Here is a 27,755-nt window from a genome sequence, read left to right on the forward strand (position 1 = left end):
GGCTCTTTACCCCCTTTATGTATTACATCTACCACCGCTTTCTTCCAGGATGCTGGTACTTCTTCTCCTCTTAAAATACTGTTAAACAAAACTTTCCAGATCTTTATCAGTTTTTCTCTCCTAGCTTCCAAACTTCCACAGGAATGCCATCTATCCCTGGGGACTTTCCTATAGATTGGTTATACATAGCCATTTTTATCTCATCTCTTCCTATCCTAACTGTTAGTAATTGAGCCTCATCTACATCTAACCCTGGCATATTTAATTCGTCCACAGACGTTTCTCTTTGTACTTTTTATTGATTTCCACATTTCTTTGCTTTATACACAGTTTCATAACATTTCTAATACTTCTACATTATCTCTTGTTATCTTCCTGGTTATAGGCTCCTTAAACTGGGTGACAGCCCTTTCCACTTTCTGTTGCCTGAGTCGTGTTTTTGTGCTCTATAATTATTATCAAAAACAGCAGTCTTTCTAAACTCATGCATATTATCGAGGTAATCCCTTATTTTCTGTTTAGCGTTCTGCAGTTGCTCCTTTTCTTGTTTACAGAGATCCCTCTATTACGCAATACTTTTTAACATGTCAGTCCATCTAAATAGTTCATTACTTCTAAACCATATCTCCTTTTCCTTTATTTCCACTCTAGTTTTAAACTTCACTTTTTATCCCACTCCCTAGATATATTTTCAGAAGTAATTTCTATCTTCTCTTGTAGCTCCTGCATTAATTAAAAAAACAATTCCTTAAAGTCCTCTCTTTTCAACAGAGAGGTGGGAAAGCACCAGGGCCTCATTTTTATTTCATTACCCTGTGTTTTTATTTTAGTTATTATTGGCACATTATCTGAAATAGTTACTGGGTGCATTTCAAGACCTTCAATTAAATGCACATGTTCCTTTGAGATATAAATTATATCTAGCCTAACCCAGTTTTTGTATCTTGGAGAGTAAAATGTAGATTCACTCTGAACTCCTAGTACTGAATTCACATCTTCCATAGCAAACATTTTCATAAATTTCTACAAAAATCTTCCCTCCTTTGTTATACTTCCCTTCTACATCCCCAGACACATCTTCATTGTTGCAAACCAAATTCCAGTCTCCACCTATAAGTAATATATTTGCTGAAAGCTGGTTATTTCTCCCAGAATTTTCTTAAGCTCCATTATAGCCATTTTAGGTGGAATCCAAATGCACGCCAGTGTAATCCTCCTCCTTGCCAGTAGCCCTGTAGTACTATATATCTTCCATTATTGTCTTTTTTCCTCCTCTATCACTATTGGAGCTCCTGCTTCAATTAATATAATCACTCCTCTTTCCTTTGCCCCAGATATTCCACTGAATAACCATCCTGAAAAACCTTTCTTTATCAAACTTATATATTCAGTTCTTTCCAGGTGTGTCTCCTGTAGCATAGCTATTTCCAGTCTACATTTTGTAATATAGTTCACTACTCTTTCTTTTTTATATTTATTTGTAAGGCCATTCAGATTGAAAGACATTACAGAAAGCATCATTTTCTTATATAGCTATTATTACCACCTTTTATATAACTGCTTTTTTGTTAAATGTCTAGTTCCAACTTTTATGCTGCATGCACATACTGTTCAGCAGGTTGTTTTTTTTATATAGTTGTTTCTTGTCATATCCATTTGAGCCTATGACACATCCTACATAACCTTTTGTTTTTTTGAAAGCCCTCAAACAGAACAAACAACCTCCCTAAAATATATTAACTTAACAATACACAAAACTATGTACATATTCAAATATTGATGTTTTTGCTTCCTAATAAGAACAAATTTTCTAAACTGATAGCCACATAGACAGGCTAGAGTTAACCAAAAATAAAGGTTAGTTATGCTAGATGCATGGTACAGCCTGTGCTATTAGTAAATGGTATTTCATTTTGCCTATCTTTCTAGCTCTCCCTGCTGAGAAAACACTTGATTGCTTTCAGTAAACACTTTCTCCAAGCTATTTTTCTTTATCAAATTATCTTCTAGTGACAACAAACCAGAAACAAAACTGCTAAGGGTACCTTGATTACCAGAAAAAGACTTATAACATTCAGTACTCTTTTTCATGTATATGCTTTATAATAAACTTGTTACTGGATAATGCCTAGGGGTCTTACCCCAGCCATTTCCCTGTGCAAGCATGGCCAAAAGCATGCTGCTTTTTCTTTTTTCATACTTTCTCAACCAAACCTGTCATCTCTCACTCCTTCTCTCCTCCCACCTCTTCTTTTTTTGTTTACATTGTAGAGCCTACATTTCTTAAAACTGAATGAAGAAAAAGAGAGAAAAGAGAAAAGGAAAAAAAAGACCTGCTTGTATTAGTATCCCTATTGCATTAAAAAATGAGAAAACTTTACTTCAAGTCTAACTGCCTTTGTCTTTAAAGCTCTCCCAGCTGGAAAAAAACCCAGATGGCTTTCAGAGAACATTTTGTCCTAGCCAGTTTCTCTTTTCTTTTTTTTCTCTTTTTCCCCAGCCAATCCCCTTCCACCAGATCATCTCCAGTTTCTCTTTATCAGATTGTCTCCATGGAAACATCAGAACCAGACAGCCAGTTTCTCTTCAAAAGATTGTTTACATGTAAACATGAAGACCAGCTGCAGAATTGATACTAAGTATACATGCATTTGCTAAAAAAGCCTCATAATATTCAATATTCTTTTTCACCTACTTGCTCTCTCTTAAAACTAGGTCCTTAATCCAGTCATTTCCCCATGCAAGAATGAGAAAAAGCACATTAATTTAACTTTGTCATGCCTTTTTAACCAGACACTTTTTTCATTGCATTGCTTATATTTCCCAAAACTGTACAAGAAGAAAGACAGAAGAGGGGAGAAAAAGAAAAACAACAGCACCTGTTTACAATCTCCATTACACTTAAAATAGCATGCAAGGAAAACCATACACCGCAAATACAGTACTATTAAGAAAAGGAAATGTTTTCTTTACTTACAACTGTTAGCTTCCCTCTCATCCCCTCCCCAAAGCATTTTCCGAACATTAATGACATGAAGTAGGGCATATACTTTACAGTCCCCCATAAATCCAACAAATTTTGAAAAAGTCCAATATTTCCAGATTTTCTTGTTCTGTCATATTTTACAAATATAATTATTGCATTGTAATCCCACATTACGTTACTGGTTTTACTACTGTTCTTCTCCATCACCCATATCCTGTCTCTACTTCATTTCCAATGTACTCTCAGTTCTTCTAGTCAGCTCTCATGCTCCCCTCCTTCTCTCCAACATTTTCCACTGAAATACTGGAAAAGGTTTCACAGGTACAGTCTCTCTGTGGCCATTATTACCAGAAGAATAAGAAGCAGAATGTTCTTTTTCACAGCTCACATTTAGTTGGACAAAATGTTGTACTTCATCCTTAGCATGCACTTCATCAAAAATTATTTTGTCATTCCAGGGAAGAATAACTTAAAGACAGCTAGATACAGCAGTTTGAATCTCACACCTGAGTTTCAACATTCCCTGAATACTGGAATGAATTTACTCTCTTCTGCCTGGTGTACAATGAGTAATCATTCTCCACATTTCACTTTCTGATGCATCTGTTGTTAAGGTTTGGGCAGCAAGGTTAGAGTGAATGGCAGTCCCTTGTTTTGGTGACAGGCGTCTGCCCACCAAAGGAACTCTATCTGTAGACAAGGAATGATAGGAATCATTGCTTCTAGATCCTGAGAATGTTGACACCATAGGCTTTTTAGATACCATTGTAGATTCCTCATATGCAGTCTTGCATATGGAATAAGTAGAATGCAGAAGGCCATGAACCCCAGGGCTTACAGTATTTTCGTTGCAGATAGCTGGGTCTTTGTGGCCAGTAGTTTGAAGTAGGCTGTGAAATGAACTTGTTTTTCCGGCATGAGAAAAGCCATCTGGGAAGTTATGTTCAAGCTTGCTCCCAGGAATACAATTTGTTGGCAGGGTACAAGATGTGATTTCTTTTTGTTTATAGTGTACCCCAGGGAGGTTAACAATTTCTGTACAAACACCAGATGATTCAGTAGTATGTCCTGGTTTTCTGCCTGAATTAGACAATCGTCCAGGTATGGATATATCTGGATATTTATTTGCCTGCAAAATGCAATGACTGGAGCTAGGCAGTTTGTGAATACCCTGGGCACAGTAGATAAGCCAAAGGGCAGTGCAGACAACTGATAGTGCCTGTTGCCTCCTTTAAAGCGTAGGTATTTTCTGCAGGATTCCCTTATTGGAATGTGCAGGTAAGCTTCCTTTAAATCCAGTGTTGCCAACCAGGCATCTTTGCCTAGCATAGGAAGCAGTTGGTGAAGAGTTAGCATCTTGAATTTTGGAATCACCAAAAATGTGTTTAGGATAGAGGGGTCCAGTATAGGACACCAGGAGTTGTCTTTTCTGGACACCAAGAAAAGTCTTGAGTAGAAACCTTATCCCCGTTCCTCTTCTGGAACAGGTTGAATAGCCTTGATGTATAAGAGAGCAAGAATTTGCTTTTGAGCCTCCGCCCACTGATTTGGGGGCAGGTCTGGCCAACCGTTTCGGATTGGTAAGGAGTGAAAGTGGAATCTGTATCTTTGGGAAACTATATTTAAAACCCAATTTGTCCTGGGTAATGAGTTCCCAATTTTTTGCCTGCTGGGCAATCTTTCCGCCTAAGGGAACAGTCAGTTGTGCAGGGCTTGGAAAATTTAAAGTTAAGTTATTGAGACAGTTTACCATAGGGGGGTGTCTTACCACTCCCTGCTTTGGAAGTGGGAGCCCCCCACTGCATAGCCCTGTGAGTACCTTGGGACTGAAGCCTGGGTGTTCTGCTGCTTCTGGGTTTGGACTGAGAAGGCCTGGAAGAGGCAGTCAAGGACCAATTTTTAGAGGGCCAATGCCTACTAAATCTGGAAGGCAGTACTTGCAGGAAATCTTTAACAGTTTGCATAGATTTAGCATTTTCCTCCATCTTTTTAAGTACTTCTTCTGCTTTGTTGCCAAACAGGCGGTCTTGGTTTAAGGGAGCATCCAGCAATTTAGCTTTAACATTTACTTATTTTATTGATTTATTTATTTATTTATATTTGTTGACTGGGAGTGTCCGACTGGACGTAGGTCCATTTTCAGTGGAGGCCCAGGGAGAAAAGCTCCACAGTTAAAATAAACAGACAGTAGTTACATTGGATTATATAGTAATTAACAATTTACATAGCAATTACTTACAACATATTTACAGATGAAGAACATAGTACATCAGTAGACAACTAGAATCTTTACCTGTGAAGTACATAACAGACATTAACAAATGTTACAATAAGAATTTCCTGCTGTATAATAAGTACTAGGCTTATGAGCATCTGAGCTTGCTATAATCAAGGTAGTTAGTGGAGTGGAAAGAAAGGTAGTGGTTGGATGGGGTGGGTGATATTAGAGTGGGAGTTGCAAGGGCATAGCCAGCATGTTTTTAGGTGCACTTTTACTAAAGGTTTGAAGTGGATGCATGATGGTATGGAGGTAATTGTGGGTGGGAGGGAGTTCCATAATTTGGCTATGGTGCAGGAGAGAATAGTGCTTCACCAGCACAGAGTTATTGGCTTTAGTGATCTGCAAGTGATTTTTGTTGCTGGATCTTAGTGGTCTGGTGGTGCGATAGGGTTGGAGTAGATTCTGGTGGGATGGGACATTTAGTGGATGGTTTACTAGTTTGTGGGCGAGTGAAAGTTGATACCATTGAAGGAGGTGAGGATGTTCAAGCCAGCCCAGTTCAGCAAGTGAGAGACAGTGGTGACTACGGTAGGATGCCCCTGTGGCGAATTTGGCGATTTTGTTGTAGCAGGTCTCTAGCTTGTTTAGATCACATTGCCTTAGGTTGGTATACATTGGAGAGGCATAAAGTAGGGTAAAAGTAACATGATCTGGCAAAGATTGCTCCTTAAGCCAAGCATGCCTTCTAAGTACAGACCCAGTGACAGCAATCCTGCAAGAAGTCTCTAGTGAATCAAAACCACATTGCAAAGTACGTTTTCCAACTTGTTCAGCAGAATTCATTAAATCCTGTAAATCTTTATTTTCAACACAGTCAGGAATCAACATCAATTTCTGTTTAAGCAATCCAATAATATGCTTCAACATATGAAACTGGCAGTTTAAGTCCCTAATAACCAAGGCAGCAGAAGTGCATACCTTCTTACCCCATCTATCCAGCGCCCTGGAGTCTCTATCAGAGGGGGGTAGGATTTTTGGCAGTAGTAGCCTTAATGCCCTTGGGTCCCTGTGAAATGGTCTCAGGATCCACAGTAGGATTTTTAAAAAGGAACTTGTGAGAGTCAGGAACCCTGTAACACCTACCAGGTTTTCTGGGAGCAGGAGGTAAAAAGTCAGGGGCCAAGCTGGATTCTGAAAAGGCATCATCAACAATGTCCAGTACAGGGGGGGATAGCTAAAGGCCTGTGCTGGGGCAGGAGTAAGAAATCCCTAAGCTTCTTTTTAGAGTCACAGTAATCCTGGCTTTCCCAGCGAAAATGCTCCCTAAGAGTATGCAAGGTTTCACCAAAAGAGAAATCCTCTGGGGGGGGGGGGGGAGCAGAGGGAAGACAGTCCTCTGCATCAGAATCCTCACAGGTAGATAAGGGCAAATCCTGGTCATCAGTAGAAACAGAAATTTCAGAAACCTGATCAGAAGAATCATAAGCAAATGCAGTCCTAGGTCTCTTAGAGGGGGAAGGTTGACTTCCCCTGATTAAAGTAATAAGGTCTTCAGCCATTCTTATCATTTGTTTTTTAGGCATAGAGGCCTGACCATGCAGTCTGGGCATCAGTTTTCTAAGCATGGATCGAGTTTTAGGCCTTGAAGAAGAAGATGGCGTTGGTTTAATATGCAAGTCAGTAGGCCTGAATACACCCTCAGAAGCCGGCGCCTGCACAGCGGCTCCGGACCCATCCAAGGTAGAGACATCCACAAGTTCCACAGCTGAAGCATCTCGCAGCATACCAGACTCAGAATGGGTCTCAGTAGAAACCTGCAAATCTGAAGTGGCGGGTATCAGGGGCTGTGAAAGTGCCTCACTGAGTACCGACGGGCTTAGGAGAAGCGTCATCGTCAGCTTTGGACCTATGCGGTCTGTCTCTTTCTTTATCTTTGTGTTTTTTTGGAATGTCGGTAGTCAGGAGGCTTACTGAAGCTATATCTGGATAATTTAACTGAGTACCAAAATATTTAGAAGCGTAAATATACCGATGACGTAAAGTTCGTTGTTTAAATAAGGCACAAAACCGACTGCGAGGTCAGGGCCTAGGGCAAGGAATACAGAACGAATGAAAATCTTTATGAGGTATTTGCTTTCCACAAGAAATACAATTATTAACTTTTACTGACATCGGTTTAGAGCAAGAACAAGTTTCCCCAACGGGGTACTTAGCTTAGTTGAAGACTTTGGTTCTGAAACTCGAAAACGAAAATTTCAGTAGTCGGCCGACCGGCACTTGCGAACTACTTCTGCTTCGGGCACCGCATGGCAAGAAAGACTGATGTAATGGTGTTGGCTGCATGCTTTATACCCTGGACTACCTGACGTCATGGAAGGTGGGACAGTAACCGATGCAGAACCCAAGACTTTGTTAATCAGGCCGACTGAGGGCTACTGCAAGCAGATAACCCAAATGTGATAGTGAAACACGAAGAAGATCGGCAGAAGAAAGGCATCACTCAGTTACATATAACCCACCTGATGGTACTAAACCTGGGGTCGGTGTGGTCACTGGGGGGAAACGGCAAAAGAAAGACATCGCTCAGTTACATATAACCCACCTGATGGTACTAAACCTGGGGTCAGTGTAGTAACTGGGAGGAAAATGGCAAAAGAAAGGCATCGCTCAGTTACATGTAACCCACCTGATGGCACTAAACCTGGGGTCAGTGTGGTCACTGGGAGGAAAACGGCAAAAAGAAAGGCATCACTCAGTTACATGTAACCCACCTGATGGCACTAAACCTGGGGTCAGTGTGGTCACTGGGAGGAAAATGGCAAAAGAAAGGCATCGCTCAGTTACATATAACCCACCTGATGGTACTAAGCCTGGTCAATGTGGTCACTGGGAGGAAAATGGCAAAAGAAAGGCATCGCTCAGTTACATATAACCCACCTGATGGTACTAAACCTGGGGTCAGTGTGGTCACTGGGAAGAAACGGCAAAAGAAAGGCATCGTTCAGTTACATATAACCCACCTGATGGTACTAAACCTGGTCAGTGTGTTCACTGGGAGGAAAACGGCAAAAGAAAGGCATCGCTCAGTTACATATAACCCACCTGATGGTACTAAGCCTGGTCAATGTGGTCACTGGGAGGAAAACAGCAAAAGAAAGGCATTGCTCAATTATATATAACCCACCTGATGGTACTGGGGTCAGTGTGGTCACTGGGAAGAAACGGCAAAAGAAAGGCATCGTTCAGTTACATATAACCCACATGATGGTACTAAACCTGGTCAGTGTGTTCACTGGGAGGAAAACAGCAAACGAAAGGCATCGCTCAGTTAGATATAACCCACCTGATGGTACTAAGCCTGGTCAGTCTGGTCACTGGGAGGAAAACAGCAAAAGAAAGGCATCGCTCAGTTACATATAACCCACCTGATGGTACTAAACCTGGGGTCAGTGTGGTCACTGGGAGGAAAATGGCAAAAGAAAGGCATCGCTCAGTTACATATAACCCACCTGATGGTACTAAACCTGGGATCAGTGTGGTCACTCGGAGGAAAACAGCAAAAGAAAGCCTTCGCTCAGTTACATATAACCCACCTGATGGTACTAAACCTGGGGTCAGTGTGGTCACTGGGAGGAAAACGGCAAAAAAAAGGCATCGCTCTGTTACATGTAATCCACCTGATGGTCAGTGCAGTCACTGGGAGGAAACGGCAAAAGAAAAGCATTGCTCAGTTACATATAACCCACCTAATGGTACTAAACCTGGGGTCAGTGTGGTCAGTGAGAGGAAACGGCAAAAGAAAGGCATCACTCAGTTACATATAACCCACCTGATGGTACTAAACCTGGGGTCAGTGTGGTCACTGGGAAGAAAACGGCAAAAGAAAGGCATCACTCAGTTACATATAACCCACCTGATGGTACTAAACCTGGGGTCAGTGTGGTCACTGGGAGGAAACGGCAAGAGAAAGGCATCGCTCAATTACATATAACCCACCTGATGGTACTAAACCTGGGAGTTGGTTTTAGATGGTCTTCAGTCACAAAGTACGCTGAATGTATGGAGAGGTACTGCAGTAGACCATTTAGCTGACACAACACCTGTTTTTTTTTTTCTTTTGCAGCTAGAGTTCTACACACCAGACCTACTGGAAAATGTTCTACATCTTGTGGGAAGGATTCAAAATTATTCTATCAATCAGTGTTAAGCAAAAACACATCTATCAGGCATGAAGTTAGAAGGATGGCAGTTAGTATGTAGGGTTAAGGCTCTGAGCTGTTAATAAACACCTTCCTGTAGTCAAGGATACGGAGTTTGATTTCTTCCACCTCCACCTTCCCACTCTGCGACTCTGAGCAAGTCATTTAATCAAAAAGTGCTCCTGGGTAGCACCTGAAAAGGGATCATGTCCACTGTGCTTACCCAGTGAGCAAATGATGGATGGTTGAATGGGAACACAGAAGATGGATGGATGGATGGATAAATGGATGCATGGGAATATGGAAGATGGAGAGATAGAAAACTGGATGGATGGACAGATGGATGAACAAATGGAGTGCCTCATGGATGTAGAGATGTTTATATTTTGAACTCATTGTCTGATACTCTTGTCTCTTTATACCACCTCTCACTTAGAAAAGGCAAACATCTCTTAATGTTGCCCATATACACTGAAGAAATGACGGACTATCAGAAAACACTTTGACAAACAAAACACTACAAGCCACAGGCTTAAGTCACAAAGATAATTAGCAAACTATATTAAGCACTTTTACCTCATTCATGTCACATGCAGTGACCTCAGACTATAATTTTCTTCTACTTTATAACTTGACTAGCATAGGATGTCTTGGTTCAGAAATTATTCATTATTCTAACTGTTGTGCCTTACAGACATGAAACATGTTTTTAAATGAGCAAGTTTATCTCTAAACAAACTGAGTACAGATGTATTCTACAGGAATTTAAGTTATAGTTTTTTTGATGGGAGCTCAAAAATTGCACACTCTTTAGTACGTGGATTCTACGGATTCTGCAGGACTATACTCAAGTGGTATGACAGTGAATCAGATACATTTTCAAAAGAGCTAGAATATCTGTCACCATCTGGTGTGCCAGACTCTCCCCTGTGGCACTTACTGCTACTGTCATCATTCTACTAGACACTAAATGAGCCGCAGCAATTCTTCAGTCATGGAAGTGTGAATTCCCGATGAACATCACATTAGTGGATACTTACCCAAACCCTGCCTATAAAGGTACTGTGGTGTGTTAAACCCTAAACTAAATGTTTCATTTTTATGAAACCTTGGTGAGCACCCTTTGCTGTTTCAAACCTTGCATATGCAGGATTTTCCTAAAATGTACCATGTCTTGAATAACAGCTCTGACCTTTATTCGAGAGGAATACACTCGGGAAAGCAGAATATTTTAAATTGTAGCATTTAATGTCAATAGGATTGTGCTGGGTATGCAGATGTGACTTATAACTTCTGACACATTGAAAAATACTTTTCCTAAGAATTCTATTACCTCTGGAAGCTCCCACTGTGATTTGGTTCTATCTAAGGAGCAGAAGTATGGCTGTCCACTTGCATCTTCATATTTGATCCACTGAAAGAAAAAAAGAAAATGACCAGGTCAGCCTACTCGCAAACAAAACAATGCAAGCCTTTCTTACAAGCATTTGTGTGCAAGAACAGCATCATCTGCCTTTGTCTGAGATAGTACAATATATAACAAAATGTAAACAGAAAATAAAGTGCAACACTGCACTCCAACAAATGGTGCCACATTTCTGAAACACAGCTTTATTAAACTCTCGCTTTAATACACCAGCTGTATCCAAAACCATAATCATCAGCATACCACAACCATACACGTGTCGAAGATTTACATGGTCATAAACCTTACGTCATTTTTCCAAATACTGATTTTATCACCAACCATTTAACCTTCATGCCATCCACTACTTTGTCATTGTGTTAGTTCAATTCCTCCAGCATTCCTTTCTTGTCCCCATTATGGAGGTACTGATCATGTACGTGTAGGCACCTTATTCTCCCCCTTGTCTTGTAAACACCTCACCAACAGCTTGATTTCCTTTACAATAGCTAATGTGTCTCCCAATATTAGTCCATTACCTGATTTCAACTTTCTGGTTATTGTTTTTTTTTTTGGTTGCTTATATAAATAAACTTACATGCTATTCTAGACTTCTACCTGGTAAATGGCTTGATGGTGGCCAACACATGGTTCAGAATGACAGACAGCCACAAGATCACATACAAGAGTGCCCGATATGCAACTCGCATAGACTTCTTCCTAGTAAGGGGAGTGCACAGGGGTAGAATCGGAGACTGTAAAATCAGTCATTTGCAAGCAGACATCAGAGAATGGTCAAAGGTCAACAGAGAAGAGACTGAAGATCTGATAACTGAATGGAGTTAAAGGTCTACGGCTCTAGCACTTTAGGAGTAAAAGGAAATCGGTGGCGTGAAAGAAGAATGGCATATTCTCGCAAAACAACATGTGAAGACTACAGAACTCATATGTGGCTATGCCAGGTAAGGAAGCAAGGTTTATAACGAAAGAGGGTGGGGAAAAGCACCGTGGTGCAGCGGGTAGTGTTGCCATCTCACAGCAAGAGGGTCCCTTGCTCGATTCTTGGGTGAAGTGCCTTCTCCCACATTCCAAAGACATGCAGTAAGTGGACTGGACACTCTAAACTGGCCGTAGGTGTGAGTCTGTGTATGAGTATGTGGTGTGGAAGAACTATAGCGGTAGGGCGAGCCACCCAGCAGTGTAAATCTCAGCTCTAGATGATTGGCACTGTTGAAGTGACACCCTGATCCCATGTGCAAACATGGGAAAAGGGGTTGTGGGATGGATGGATATTGGTGAAAAGCAAAAGTACACAAACTTATCAAAGAAAGGAGGAGTGCAGGAAAAAGTGTGAGATATGAAAGATGGACAGGCTAATGAAAGATACTTCTTGGCTAACACAAAGGCTAAGAGAGGAGGTGCAATAACAAACAGCAAAGCATCAGGGCACTCTACCAGCTTCTGGAAAGTGACTCAGCAGATGGTACAAAGAAAATTTATCAGGTTGCAAGGCAAAGACAAAGCAATAAAGAAGATAGTTAGACACCCTTCATAAGGGATGCCAACAATAACCTGCTCACTAGTCCACAGGACATCAAAGGCAGATGGAAGGAGCAATTCCAACAGCTTCTGAATGTAGAAAACTCCACAGAAGCTGTACCTCCCTAGACACAACCTATGAAGAAAGAAGAAGAAGCCACCCTAGAAGGGGTAAGAGTAGCACTAGGGAAAATGAAGTCATGGAAAGCAGCAGGCTGACATGAGGTCACAGAAGATATAATAATAATAACTATGTTTCCTGAGTTAAAAGAAAAATGTACGGAGAGAAAAGTATAACCCAGTGATTGGAGAATAAACATTCTAATGCCAGTGGACAAGAATAAAGAGGACATTCACAGCTCTGGGCACTATAAAGGTACCCAACCCCTGTCACTCAGCATGAATGTGCTGGAGAGAGTAATTGACAACTAAATAATACAGAGTGGAAGAATGTAAGATGGGAGATGAGCCATTTTAATTCGGATCAGGATGCAGAAAAAATGACCCAATGTTTGCAGTAAGACAGATGGTAGAGAAGACACTAGAGACAAGATAGATCCTAACTGGACATTCCTAGACATGGAGAAATCATATGGCAAGATCCCAAGGAGATGTTTGAAGTCCCAGAAACATTGGTAGAATTTGTGCAGCCTAAGTACAAAGACACAATGACACAGATATAAACAGTGTTCAGACATACAGAGGGGGTTCTCATTTGGAATGGTAGTGCCACTGCTGTTCATATTGGTGGTGGGATTATATTAGTAAAAAGGCTGGAAGGGACAGGTCAGCAAAACTGCTGTATGCAGACTTTATACTGAAACTTCAACAAATAATATGGGAATGGAATGCAAAATTGAAGGCACATGGAATGAAATTCTTTACAGACAAGACAGTTGGCATGGCAGCAAATGGGGGAAATCAGATGAAACTGAAAACTGATATAGAAGGAAAAATAGTAAAACAGGTTAACAGTTACAAGTAACTGGGAGGGGTGGTTGACAAGAAGAGAAGTCTTAATAAGGAGGTCAAAAGTAAAATCAGAGAAGATGCAAGCAACTGGCACAGTGTATCATGGACAAAGTGTGACAAAAGAATGCCAAAGAAGCAGAAAACTAATTTGTACAAAGCAGTGTGTGACGAGTACTACTATATGGCACAGAAACCCAGGCAGTGAAGGCAAGGCAGACGAGGAAGCTAGAGGTGATCGAGATGAAGTGCTTGAGATGGGCGGTAGCATGCACACTGTGCGACAGATGAAGAAACAAGGACATATGATCAGAAAGCAAAGTGGTTGAAATTGAAGACAAATTTATCAAGAACACATTCCTGTGGTTCAGACGTGCAGGAAAGCAGAAGGTTGTTTTATTTGACATTTGTTTACCAGAAAAATCTGACTGGGTATGAGCCCATTTTCAGTGGAGGCCTGGGGAGAAAAGGTCCACAGTACACATTAAACAGAATTAAAAGTTGAACAATGGTTACAAATATTAAGACAATAACAAATTAGTACAGTATATGAATAAAATAAAATAAGCAAAATATAAGGCAAGCAATAAAGTTGACCATATATTATAAATAAGCTCCAGGAGAGTTCTAATATATACGTTACATAATGATGCATGAAAAATATATAACAGAATAAATAATAGGTCACAAAAGGCATAAACTCGTTCTGGCAGGAGAGATAGTAAATTTCAGTCAAATTCTGGGATAGATAAAGGTTAGTGTAAGAATATAAAGAAAGGACATGAGAAGGTTAAGGAATTAAAGAGAGGTGAGGCTATGAAGTAGGTAAAGCAGGAAGGGAAGTAAGATCTATCAAGAGAAAGTCTGTTAATGGTGTGGAAGAAGGGAGTAGAACAGAGAACTGAGATGGCGGGGAGCATGGGCAGATCCAATCACTGGTTCCAAGGAGCATGGGCAGGTCCAGTTATTGGTTAGATGTTCATTCAGCCTAGACTGGAAGAAATAGCAGTGGGGTAAAAGGCATACTGGTTCTAGAATGCTAATCCAAGATATTTTAACACAGTGAGAGTACAGACTAACACTGTTTGATCTTTGAGGTTTGTAAACAGATAGTAGATACTTGTGAGAAGAGCGCAGGTCATGAGATGGAATATAATGTTGAAGTAGTGATAATGTAGTTTGTGAAAATGAGAAGTTGTACAATATTTTTGTGAATTAATGTTGGTTGATTAAAGGTGAGAAGGTGGGGTAGTTCGAGCCAATTTAGGGACTTGAGAGCAGAGCAATGCTGAGAGTAGTCGGACTGCCTTGTGGCCAATTTAGCTACTTTATTATAACATTGACTATGTTTTGCTTTGAGGGAAGAATGAAGATCAGTTAGAATAGGTGAAGCGATAGAAGGGGGAAGAGTGAAGATCGGTTAGGACAGGTGAAGCGTACAGGAGGGGGAAGAGTGAAGATCGGTTAGGACAGGTGAAGCATATAGAAGGGGGAAGAGTGAAGACTGGTTAGGACAGGTGAAGCGATAGAAGGGGGAAGAGTGAAGATCGGTTAGGACAGGTGAAGCATATAGAAGGGGGAAGAGTGAAGACTGGTTAGGACAGGTGAAGCGTACAGAAGGGGGAAGAGTGAAGATTGTTTAGGACAGGTGAAGCATATAGAAGGGGAAGAGTGAAGATCGGTTAGGACAGGTGAAGCGTATGGAAGGGGGAAGAGTGAAGATCGGTTAGGACAGGTGAAGTGTATGGAAGGGGGAAGAGTGAAGATTGGTTAGGACAGGTGAAGCGTATGGAAGGGGGAATAGTGAAGATCGGTTAGGACAGGTGAAGCATATAGAACGGAGGATTAAAGATAGGTGGTGGCAGGGAGGGTAAGAGATAGGTGATGGCAAGGGTTACTCTTGTGGAGTTGGAGATGAATTTCTTAGCCCTATACATCATGACCAATTTTTGTTTATTTTTTTATGATGTTGCTGATATGTACGCCAAACTTAATAGTTTTGTATGTGAAACCACATAGACTGGAGTATTGTTCAGAGAAGTAATAGCAAAGTTAGCAGTATCTGGAGAAAATTGTTTTGGTAAAAATAGTAGAACTGTAGTTTTTCTTGGGTTAAGTAGTAAATGGTTGTTGGTGAGCCAGGACTCAACGGAACTGAACACTTCTTGCATTAAAACTCTGTACATGAGAGAGCCCTGGCAGAGCAGATTAGTGCAGAGTCATCAGATTATTGAATTAGGGGGGCTTGTTTGCTGGTGGTATTAAGATGGTTAATAACAATGTTGAAGAGAAGTGGACCATGTATTGAGCCTCGGGGTACCCCAGTGCTAACAGGTAAGTAAGGAGAGGAGTTTGAGTTCCATTTGACAGACTGATATCTAATAGAGAGATAGCTAGTGAACCATTGTAAGGATGTTTTAGTCAAGCCCAGAAGAGACAGCTGGGATAACAGTTGCGGGTAGGAGACACTATTTTAAGCATTGGATAGATCTAAAAACAGAGACGAGACAAAGTTTCCCAAATTACGAGCTTTGTTGACAGCATCAGTAAAGGATAGTGAAGCAGTGATAGTGCTGCATGCTGGTCTGAATCCATGCTGTGTGGAAGAGAGATTATTGCCAAGGAGGTATTGAAAAAGTTGTTTATGGATACATTTTTCTACAATTTTTGATAGTGGTGAAAGAGTAGCAGTTGGCCTATAGTTAGAGATTTCTGTGGAGCTACCAGCTTTGTGGAGAGGAAGGATGAAGGATTTTTTTTTCCACAGGGAGGGGACATAAGACTCCTTGATGGATCTACTAAGACTTCTTGATGGATCTATTAATGATTCTTGAGACAGGGTAGGCAATTGAATCAGCAGCCATTTTAGGACTGTGTTAGGAAGATTGCCTGAGTGTGCACAGGAGGGATTTGATGAAGGAAGTAGAAACTGGTTGAAGGGAAAATGTGGAGTGACAGGCAATAGGAGGCTGACAGAGGGTAGAGGGAGATGGAGGAAATTTGTCAGTGATGGAAGCTATGCTATTAATGAAGTAAGAGTTAAACTGAGTTGCTATGTCAAGGGAGTTACTATCACAGGAGGGTTGTGGTGATGACTGATTTCCTGGATTTAGGATTTTTTGATAGTGTGCCAGAAGGTTTTTGGACTGGGTTTGTACAGATTTCGTGATAGTGTGATTTGTGATTTTGTGATGGAAGATGATTTGGTGAAGAAATTTTGGGAGAGACAGGAAGTAGGCAAGAGGAAACAAGGACATCCAGCAAAGAGTATAAAGGATTAAATGAGAGAAGACCTGAAACAGTCAGGCATAACTATCAAAGAAGACAGGAGAGTTGCAATGAATCAAGAGAAATGGCAACAGTTGATGTAACATCCCAACGAAAACAGGAAGGGGGGAGTGGATGATGATGATAATTAAACTTGCTAAAGCTTTTTTATATGACAGTAGTTCAATTCCCCTACTCCACCCTAACAGCACCATCGCTGTAGTAACATAGAGTTGTTCAAAAAAGGCATTCATTTTGCAAGGCATCTTTTACACTCCATTGGCTGCACACAATACAAAAACATGCTCCCAGTTTCCCTTCTCACTCCCTACCCATTTCCAATATTTCTGAGGGAAGATCCTTTGCAATCTACTTAGAGTAGAAACATTTTATTTATTTATTTAACATTTGTTTACTGGGAAAGTCCATCTTAGAATGTGGCAATTTTCAGCGGAGGCCCAGGGAGAAATGCTCCAGACGCATGTCTTTGTAACATGAGAGGAAACCGGAGCACCCGGAGAAAACCCACATGAATGCAGGGAGGACATGCAGACTCCGCACAGAAGACACTCCAACCAAGAATCGAACTGGAGAACCTCTTGCTGTGAGGCGACAACACAAACGTCTGCAGCACTGTGCCGCCCTCATCTATATAAATAGTTCCATGTGGATATTCTGAGCTGTCTTAATTTAATCACATATTTAGAATCCCTACATGCTTATCCCAAATGGTGTTTTATTATTTGCCCTCACAACCTAGTCCCCCAATCTTGCCAAAGTTCATCTGATTGATTTTTACAGTCATCATATGCAATTGCATAAACCCTACTAATTATCCCCCCTTTATTGCCGTATAGAATAGCTGTGTAAAATCTTACCATAACCACAGATTTCCCTCTCTTCCATGTTGCAGTATTCCAACTGTTGTGTTTTCCTCTCTTGCTACCCAAACATCTGGCCAGTATGCAAAAGCTTGTAGCCACTGCTAGGTACATAGGATGGCTGACATTGGCCCTGGGAGCAAGGGCCATAAAAGTGACATCTGCATGTACCTTTCCTCAGAACTGAGCACCCCAGTCGGACCCCAGTCTCAGGAAGCCATATAGGCTCTAGGCCACCCAGGAAAGGATAGGTCAGATGGAGAGAAGGGAGGAAGGTGGGAGGGAATGAATGCTGCAACATGGAAGAGAAGGACATCTATGGTTATGGTAAGATTTTACACAACTATTCTATGTCCTTCTATTCTCATGTTGCAGTATTCCAACTGTTGGGTGAGTGCCACAGCTCAGATGGAAGAAGAGGGAGGTGGTATGGAGCTACTCTCCACAAAGCCATGCAGTATTGTCCTTGAAAACCTCGCTTTGGGTCTGGAAACATGATCCTACTCGTAGTGTTTAGTGAAGGTGTGTACAGGTGACCAGGTAGCTGCCTCAAGGATGGCAGTAGTGTCCAATCCTTTGAAGAATGCTCCAGATGAAGCCATGGCTCTGGTGGAGTGGGCATTAATTTTGGATTCGAGATCACAAATGTGTGCCTTGGAAGCAGAATCTGGGAGGTCAGGCAAGAGTTTGGTGACCTGGGACAGAAGTGCCAAGGCATACTTGAACGTGTGTGTTTGGTAGTTCACTGCCCTGAAGGCCAGGGTAGAGGAAGTGTAAACTTTCTTACCAAGGTGCTCTATGGCCTTACTTTCCTTGTCAATGGGGAGGACTGAGGTAGATGGCAGTAATTTGGGTGGCTTATCTGTGGATACTGAAATAATGGCAGGGTCAGCTACTGGGAATTTAATCAAAAATGTGGATACTGAAATAATGGCAGGGTCAGCTACTGGGAATTTAATCAAAAATGTAGCCCCTTCAGAGACCTTGTAGAACCTGCCAGGTCTCATGGGAGCAGGTAATTCTGAGTCAGGGTTAAGACAGGCAGCATTGAAGGCATCCATGAATGCTGGTAATACTGGGGAAATTGCAGAAGGAGCAGGGGTCTCCATCTGCAGGAGCTCATATCATCCTTTTTGTACCTTAAACATCTTAGAAGAATCCCATTTAAAAAATTCTCTCATTTTGGTAATGGGCTCCCAAAGGTGAGATCCTCCACAGATTCACCTTCCAGGGAAGCACAACCAAGTGGAGAAGGCATCTGGGAGGAATGGAGAGACGGAGTTTTCAGAAGCGGTTCTGAGGAATCCTCAGCTTCAGATAGGATGACATCCTCAAGGCCTGGGACTAATAGGAGGAGGCCCCAGCCTGTGGAGATCGAGGCATGGCAGGCCTTAGAGCCATAAAAGCATTAAAGAGACTCTGTGAAAAGGCCTGCCAGTCTGATTGGCTTTTAGGAGATGGAGAGAGATGTTTGGAGTTGGCTTTCTTTTTCAAGGAAGGCCTAGGAGGCATAGGGTCTGAAGAAGACCTAGTGTCTGAATAAGGCCTAGATTCAGTAGTTAGAGTAGCACAGGGAAGGCCTGTCTGGGCACCCGTCGGAACTATTGGTCCCCCCCCAACATCACAAGGCGATGTCTGTGAACCTTCCCTGGAGGTGCCTTTTGTACAAGGTTCTGCAACATCTCGAGGAATACCCACTATATCGACAATCAGCAGACTCCGAACGTTCCTCCAGGCAAACATCAGCCACAGGAGGGACGTTGGATGGAGGAGGGGCAGCAGTAGCAACTTCAGGCCTGGAAATCTTGGCCTTTTTAGGAGGTCCAATGGGCTGACCCGACGGTCTTTCCGTCGATCCCCAAGGCTAAGCAATTTAGATGCTGTTTTACTAAATATATATTTTGCACATGTAGGTGACTATGTAAGGTTTTCAGAATGAATGCCTGACAGATTGCGCAAGAAAGATGGTCATGCAAAGGCCCTAGACAGAAAAGGCAAAGATCATGGGCATCCTTATGGGGGATCCGATGACCACACTTGCACTTTCCCCTCCTGGATGACATGTAACCCTAACAAGCATGCAATGACAAAAGTTAACAAAATGTCCCCAAAGGAGTACTTATCTTTAGAGAAGATCTGAAGTGAAGACGGCAGGAATGCTGATGTTCAACTGGTGACAGAGAAGTTCTGAGGCAAGGTACATGTGGACACCCACGTTCCCAGGGCCAACATCAGACATCCTACAAACCTAGCAGTGACTAGAAACTTTTGTATACTGGCTGGATGTTTGGGTCGCAAGACAGGAAAACCCAACAGCTGGAATACTGCAACATGAGAATAGAAGGAAGTCTGTAATTGCCTCCACCAAATAATCAGCCAGGATGATGCCTCACTTCCTAACTCTTCATTTGCTCTGCTTCTCTTTGTACGTATTCTGCTATCTTTCCTTGGTACATTAACCTGTCCCTGTCATGTAGTCCGAAGAATCTTTTAGCGGACTCCCATCTTCTTATTTTCCCTTCAGGTAATTTGCTCCCAATACCTTGATTCATTGGTTAATTTCCTCCAATTACTTCTCACTGTTTCTTGCTACTCTCTGTCCCTTTACCAGGGGAACCCTATTGGTAAAATGTCCTTACTGCCCTCCTTGACTAAATTACTTTTCGATACACTGTCTGCCACTTTATTTACTTAGTATTTTGACTTGTTATTCTGTTGTCCCTCAACACCTGCATTAAGAAAGAGAACCTGTCTGAGTCTCTGCTCGTCTGTCCTTGATGCACCACCAGATCTTTCCATTTTGGTTTATGTTTCTCTACTTGTAGTTTATAAATAACTGTCTCAATTATGTGCCATTAAAGTACTCTTAAAAATCATGCAACCCTAATGCCTGCTTCCTCTGTCTCTAAGATCATCTTATCACACTGAACCCTAGGTCTCTTCCCCTCCAAAATTAAATTCTTCCGTTCCTTATTAAGAACTTACTTTTCCTTTTCATTTAGTAAAATAAATATGCCAGTCAACATTAAAAAATCAAGGGGACCAGAAACATATTCACTGCTTGACTGTTTGGTACCCAGGTGCATAGTGAAGCACTTGCACTCCCTTACCTACTGAATGACCTTCCGCTTAGTTTCCTCCAACATGTATTTCCTTTACCGCTGCTGATGAGGCTTTCCTAAGCCACATACTCCTTAAGCTCATTTCTTGAGGTACACAAACTGCTTCACCAACTCATAAGTGGGCATAGACTTTACAGATATGGCTTGTGTCTTACTCACACTCCATTCCTAGTGGATGTTCACACCTCTTTTCTTCACTGCCAGTGGGTCTGTGTGTGCATGTGTGCATGTATATGTGTACTATATACTGCCAGTGGGTCTGTGTGTGCATGTGTATGTGTATATGTGTACTATATACTGCCAGTGGGTCTGTGTGTGCATGTGTGCATGTATATGTGTACTATATACTGCCAGTGGGTCTGTGTGTGCATGTGTGTGTGTATATGCGTACTATATACTGCCAGTGGGTACACAAACTGCTTCACCAACTCATAAGTGGGCATAGACTTTACAGATATGGCTTGTGTCTTACTCACTCTCCATTCCTAGTGGATGTTCACACCTCTTTTCTTCACTGCCAGTGGGTCTGTGTGTGCATGTGTGCATGTATATGTGTACTATATACTGCCAGTGGGTCTGTGTGTGCATGTGTACGTGTATATGTGTACTATATACTGCCAGTGGGTCTGTGTGTGCATGTGTGCATGTATATGTGTACTATATACTGCCAGTGGGTCTGTGTGTGCATGTGTGTGTGTATATGCGTACTATATACTGCCAGTGGGTCTGTGTGTGCATGTGTGCATGTATATGTGTACTATATACTGCCAGTGGGTCTATGTGTGCATGTGTGAGTGTATATGTGTACTATATATACTAAACGTTGACATCCCTAACATTATCACAAAATAATTTAAAAAACAATCAAATCTAAACTGTGCATGATCTGAGACATTGCCTTGAATCATGCAAGTAAAAATGCTTTTTGCGGGTGTCAACCCCCCCCCCCCCCAGCTACTTGTATATTCCAGCTCTTAGATCATACAATACTGGGGAAGGGCCATATTCTCCCAACCCCAATATTACAGCAATTGTGCTTAACTGTAGCTCAATTGTTTTGTCAAGCAGGTTATGTCAACTAACCCTACCAAAGCAGCCTGGAGTTTGGCATGCATAACCAGAGTTCTGGAGTTCATCTGAACAGGAATTCAAGAAATCTGCTGAATTACTGCAAAAGTTAAGTATTATTTTGACCTGTACTGCACTCCGTGAGCTGTATTTTGTTGAACTGCTGCTGTATCTTCACTGTTGTTTTACTTCTGTGACTGCTGTACTCTGCCCTCTGTATCACTGCTTCCCTGCATTATTTAGTACAGGCTGGATTCAGACCTGCTGAATCTAGACTGTTTGTTACCACTTCAGCATTAATACTAGCCAGCTTACATTAAGACGGCCCCCTGCAACTTGTGGTATAAGTGTATAGCCTGGGTGCCTTTCTGAGTTGGGGTTTGGTGGGAGAAGGCTCTATGTGGGGTATTTTCTGATTGGTAGTTTGAGTTAAAACTGTTAAAACTCACCTGTACTTAAGCACAGCTGCACGTCATGCAACAGGCCGTAGCACTGCCATGTATCGACACAAATGCTTAGAAAGACACATTTCCTGAGATCATTGCTAGGGAACCCTCTTAAGTTTCCCAGCTTCTCGGCACTCAATACAGTTGAGCACTGTTGCCCAGACAGCAACCCAGCTGCTCACTTTCAGGCACTCAAGCATGTTTGTACTCCTAAACCTCCCCATAGATTAGCTGATTTTACTAGACCTACAGTAGAATTTGATTCATCTAGCCCCCCCCCCCCCCACTTACTACTAGATACACATGACATAATGGATGGACAGCTGCCCATCATTTCTCCTGCCAGGCTGATTGACACGGGCATCCTAAGGCAATGTAGCAATTACCTTATGTATACTGAAACCTATTACTCCTAAAACATACATATACAATAAGTGAGAGATGTAACTATATTATGAGTCTGGAATCAACCCTCCCTCTCTCATGTAACAACAAACCAGACATCAAACAGGTTGTCAGCACACACACTTCACCTCCTCCACAATCCAAGTGCACAACACATAAACCCACATACATAGAGATACTCAGTAGAATATTATTAAATGAGCAGAGACCATGCAAGTGCAAACCTTCTACACACACTACAATCCCAACAGAACCCACTACATATAAAAACAAAAGTATCAGTGTCTCACCCAAGAAGCCCTTAAGGCAAAACACCTCAAAACCAAATGTCTTCGTCATAGGATACTTCATAGTGAGACACACAGATACCCCCTCCCCCACAGGGTTGGGCAAGGAGAAGGTCACAGTCAGCTTCCTGTCAGGTGCCAGAGCCGCCAAATCACAGATGCTCTCAAGTCTCTCAACAACATGCACCGTTATGACTGCGTCATAGTCTATGATGGTGTGAATGACTTGAGATATATCTGATTGGACTATATAAAGGGAGATATGGCTGAGCTTTCAGATTATTTATCCCAGGCAGGTATGTCCCTAGCCCTAAGCAGCATTCTACTTTCAACCAGGATGATGCCTCAATGCAAAAAAAAAAAAAATTATCAGCTTCACAATTGGCTTACCTTCTGGTGTCAATTCAAGGGATCCAGTATTTATCAGCCTGGGAAGATACTGTTGACAGACCACGCTGCTTTGCCAGAGATAATCTTCACCTGTCACCTCTTGCCTTTCAGTTAGTGACGAAGGGACCTGCTTCCCCCATAGTGCCTTTTTTTAGGCAGTGTCATAAGAACAAAATTCTCAACTGGAAAATATCCTCTAGAGACAAACTCAAGATTATGCTGCTTAATGCTAGGAATCTGAATCAGAAATTGCACTCACTGGAAGCACTTCTTACTTTGGAAGATGTCAATGTCTGTGCAGTCACAGAGACATGGTTCAGGGCCACAGAGTGTACTATGGCCACGCAAGGCTACAATGCCTTCCACACATTCAGGCTACAAAATGAACGTGAAAGAACCAAAAGAAGAGGTGTGTCCATCTTCATTAAAGACAAATACACCTCAAGACTGGTGAAACAGTATGACTCCCTAGAGTTACTCCAAGTCCAACTAACTGCAGGAAAGATTCCCCTTCATGTCATTGCTAGCTATAGGTCCCCTAATATACACCACAAAAAACACACTACCTACACCTGGATCTACTTGAGTCACTATCATTACAGCCAAACAGCCTGGTCATGGGTGACTTTAACTATCCTTCCATCGATTGGGAAACATATATGAGCACAAACACGCTTGCCCTAAGATTCCTGGATTTTGTAAACATAAATGCTCTGGAACAGATAGTTTGCACCTCCACAAAGGGCTCAATTGCCCTTGACCTAGTACTCACCAACATGGGGGATCACTGCACCACCGCATATGTGAGACCCTCTCTGGTTAAGTCCAACCATAAAGCAGTCTCTTCAAAGAAACAATTGCACCTGACCTCCCCCTCAAGAGCCAAAAGGTTGAAAAATTTCTCTAAAGCAAATTATAGCCTCTTAAACGATGGCATAAATAGCTTCAAATGCCCTGCCACCACAGACAGCAAAGACTTCTATACAGAGGTGTACACAAATGCCCTTTAGTTATGTTCATAGGTTCGTACTAGGCTATCTGCCCTAGGGCATTTATAAGCCTAGCCAGAGTGTATGTGGCTTACACCACCCCTTAGGATGAGAATACTACGCCCTTTTAGGGTTTAGTTTACTATGCCTCTGTCTAGTAGTGACACAGAGATGACCCCCGGGGTAAACTTATGATCTCCCATCCACTCGTCGAGATTTCTCTTGAATAGAGTCAGTGAGGAGCTCTGCCTAACATGAACTGGGATTCTGTTCCAGAGTGTAGGGAGCCTCTGGGTTATGAATCTGTCCCTCCAGCATGTTCTATTTATTTCTGTGTTGAGGTTTAAGTCACTTGTTCTCGTGGCTCTGATGGATTTTGATTTTCTGAGGTGGAGCATGTCCATTAATTCAGGATTGGACATGGCCTTGTACGTCAGGCACAGATCACCTCTGAGTAGGCGGTATGCGACTGAATAGAGCTGGAGTTTTTCAGTCAGGCAGCATATGACATATGTTTAAGACTCTTTATCCTCTTGGTGAGGAACTTTTGGGGTCTTTCCAACTGCTGCAGGTGTCGGGTGAGATACATCCCAAATGGGGCATTGTACTCAATCATTGGCCTGATAAGAGAAGAGTACAGGGGCACAATGACCTCTCTTGATCTAGATGTGAAACCCTTCATGATAAGGTGGGCAATATAGAAGGTCTTCCTAACCACTTTGGCAATGTGAGTGTCAAATGAGAGGTTACTGTCAACCTGGGTCCCTAGGTCCCTGACTACCTCTTCCGTACTTAATGGATTACCGCCTATGTGGTAATTTGTCGGTACCTTGTTTTTCCCAAAGGGTATGACTATACATTTCTTGGCGTTCAGCTTAAGGCCATGGCTCTGGCACCAATTATCTGTTTCTATGAGGCCTCTCTGAAGGATGTTTGTGTCCGCTGGAGTATCAATTATGGCACCCAGTTTGCAGTCATCTGCGAACTTTGTCAGCCACAATCCTCCTATGTTTGCCTGTACCTCGGAAAAATAAATGCCGAACAAGAGGGGTCCCAGGACTGAGCCCTGTGGGACACCGCTTGTGACTGGCTTAGAGTCTGACATAGCTCCAGCAACTCTGACCCTGTGGGTTCTGTCCTTGAGCCAGTTTGCAACCCATCTTGTGACATATGAGTTTACATTTAAGCTGGTGAGTTTGTCTATGATGCCCGAGTGGGGTATTGTGTCAAAGGCTTTTGCAAGGTCAAGGTAGGCTGTGTGAACTGCCTTGCCCTCATCAATGGCCTTAGTGACTGTTTCAAAAAAGTCGACCAAGTTCAAAAGGCAGGATCTGCCCTTGATAAAGCCAAATTGGGTAGGATCCAATGTCTGTAGGTCCCCAATGTCTTTGTTTATGAGTTCCATAATGATCCTCTCCATAGCTTTGCAGACCAGGCTCGTCAAGCTTATGGGGCAGTAATTTCCAGGGTCCGTAGAAGCACCGCCTTTGTGAAGTGGGACCACTGTTGCTGTACGCCACTCTTTGGGTACGTATCCTGTAGTAAGGCTAAGATTAAACAGCAGCCTTATGTGTGGGTTTAGCTCCTCTTGGAGTTCATGTAGCACACAGCCCGGGACACCATCCGGTCCATTGATGCTGTGTTTTTAGCTTTAGAGAGTGCGGCTCTCACCTGGGCATCTGAGATGTTAGGGAGGCTACACTCTGCTGGGATAGTTATTTCTCCTTTTGGAGGGGAGGGGAAGGAGAAATTTGCACTGAACCTGTCTGCCAGAATGTTGGCAATGTCAGTGGGTTCAGTGTATTTTGTGTCATTTTGGACTAACTCGGAGCATATCTGGGAGTTTCCACCCAGGTTTCTAACATAGCTAAAGAAGGCCTTGTGATTGTCTTTTGTGTCTTTTGTGATTTTTCTCTCAAAGTTGGCCTTGGATGATTTTATGAGTGATCGTAGTTTTTTGCTAGTACTGATCAGAGATGCCTTCCCTTTTAGGGATTTTGCTCTGTCATGTAGTAGCTTCCTCCTCCTGTTGTAAAGTTTGTTTATGGCTGGGGTCCACCAGACCGGGCGCCTGCCTTTGGGGGAATGGGTCTTGGTTTTATTTGGGATTGCATGATCCATTCATTCTTGAAGGTGCCCATAGAAGGCATTTGCAAAAGATGCAGCAGTGTGGGTTGTGGTTTCCACTTGCCCAGGGGCCTTGAAAGATACCACTTCAGTCTTAAGAAGTGTGAAATTTGCTTTTGAGAAGTTCTTCACTGTGGTCTTTTGTGCAGGGGGTGGGGGCGGGATGTGGATTTCCAGTGAGATTAATTTATGGTCTGATCTTACCAAAGAGGGATGTACTTCCGGTGTGGAGCATTTTGCCCCCATGTTTGTGATGATCAGGTCTAGTATATTGTCTCCTCTTGTGGGAATGGTGACTAGTTGTTCCATTGCATTTGAGTTTATGAATTCTAGGAACCTTTGGGCTTGGGTGTTGGGGCTTGAGTAATGTTCCCAGTCTATGTTTGGGTAGTTGAAGTCTCCCAAAATGATGGTATTTGGAGAGACATTCATGCTCTCCAGTGTCTTCAGGAAGGCTGTGTGGGGTTCCTGAGTTTGAGAGGGTGGTCTGTAGCATGCTACAAACTGTAAGGCAGTTTTGCCTATGGTTAGTTGCACCTGGATAGTCTCTGATGCTTCGTGCGTTGCCACTAACCTGGAGGTGTGGGTATCTTTGATGAAAATGGATACTCCCCCTCCTTTTGTGGTTCGGTCCAAGTTTTGGGGCCGGAAAGCATGATATGAGGTAAAACCTGATAGTGCTGGGGTGCTCTCACGAGCCTTGAACCAGGTTTCAGTCACTGCACAGACATCGATGTTCTCCATACTGAGGAGGGCTTCGAGGGTGTGCATCTTGAGGTTTAGACTTCTGGCATTGAGCAGCATTACCCTTAGTTTTTCCACTTGTGTTTTCTAGGGAGGTAGGTTTGTCATTTGAGCCTTGCCTAAAAAGGCACTATGGGGTGGCAAGAGCCTTGGCCAATATCCGGAAGCCCAGGGGTGACAGGTGCAAGCCATCCCTTGCGAAGCAGCGTGGCTTGTCAAGCATGTCATCCCAAGCAGACAGACACTGGATCCCCTTAGAATGACACCAGTAATTAAGCCAATTGTTAAAACTGATCATTTTGTCTTTGTACTGTGGCATCATTCTTGGTGAGGGTAAGATGCTGCTCAGGGTCAGGGTCATACCGGCCTGGGTTACATAATCAGAGAGCTCCTCTATGTCTCTTTTCATGTAGTCCAGGGAAGTACGTCTCAGGTCGTTCACACTGGCATGTACAATGACTGAGTCATATTTGTACTTGCTGTGGAGTGACCTGAGTGCTTGTGTTATGTGGCGGATTCTAGCTCCCGACAGGCAGCTTACTGTGACCCTCTCCTTGTTCAGTTTGGTGAGCGGGACGTCAGTGTGCCTGACTATGGAGTCACCTATTACAAGCGTGTCTGGCATGTTGTTTGGCCTTAAGGGCTGTGACTGTTTAGCACACTGACTTTGTGAACTATGTGTGGCATGTGCTACGTCTTGAGGTGGCGGT

At 42.5% G+C, this 27,755-nt stretch overlaps 1 protein-coding gene across 5 annotated transcripts in view; it reads right to left on the reverse strand.

The window, feature by feature from the left end:
• The window catches only part of ARHGAP27 (Rho GTPase activating protein 27), a 1,395,760-nt gene that overhangs the window by 387,119 nt on the left and 980,886 nt on the right, over positions 1–27,755 (reverse strand). For all 5 annotated transcript variants that reach the window (XM_044055389.1, XM_044055387.1, XM_044055388.1 and 2 more), the window contains exon 4: positions 10,740–10,820. In XM_044055389.1, coding sequence (XP_043911324.1) covers positions 10,740–10,820 — 81 coding nt within the window. The remainder of the gene's footprint in view (positions 1–10,739; positions 10,821–27,755) is intronic.

The sequence above is a fragment of the Protopterus annectens genome, chromosome 13.part0 (assembly GCF_019279795.1).
Source record: "Protopterus annectens isolate FY-2018-M chromosome 13.part0, PAN1.0, whole genome shotgun sequence".
NCBI lineage: Eukaryota > Metazoa > Chordata > Ceratodontiformes > Protopteridae > Protopterus > Protopterus annectens.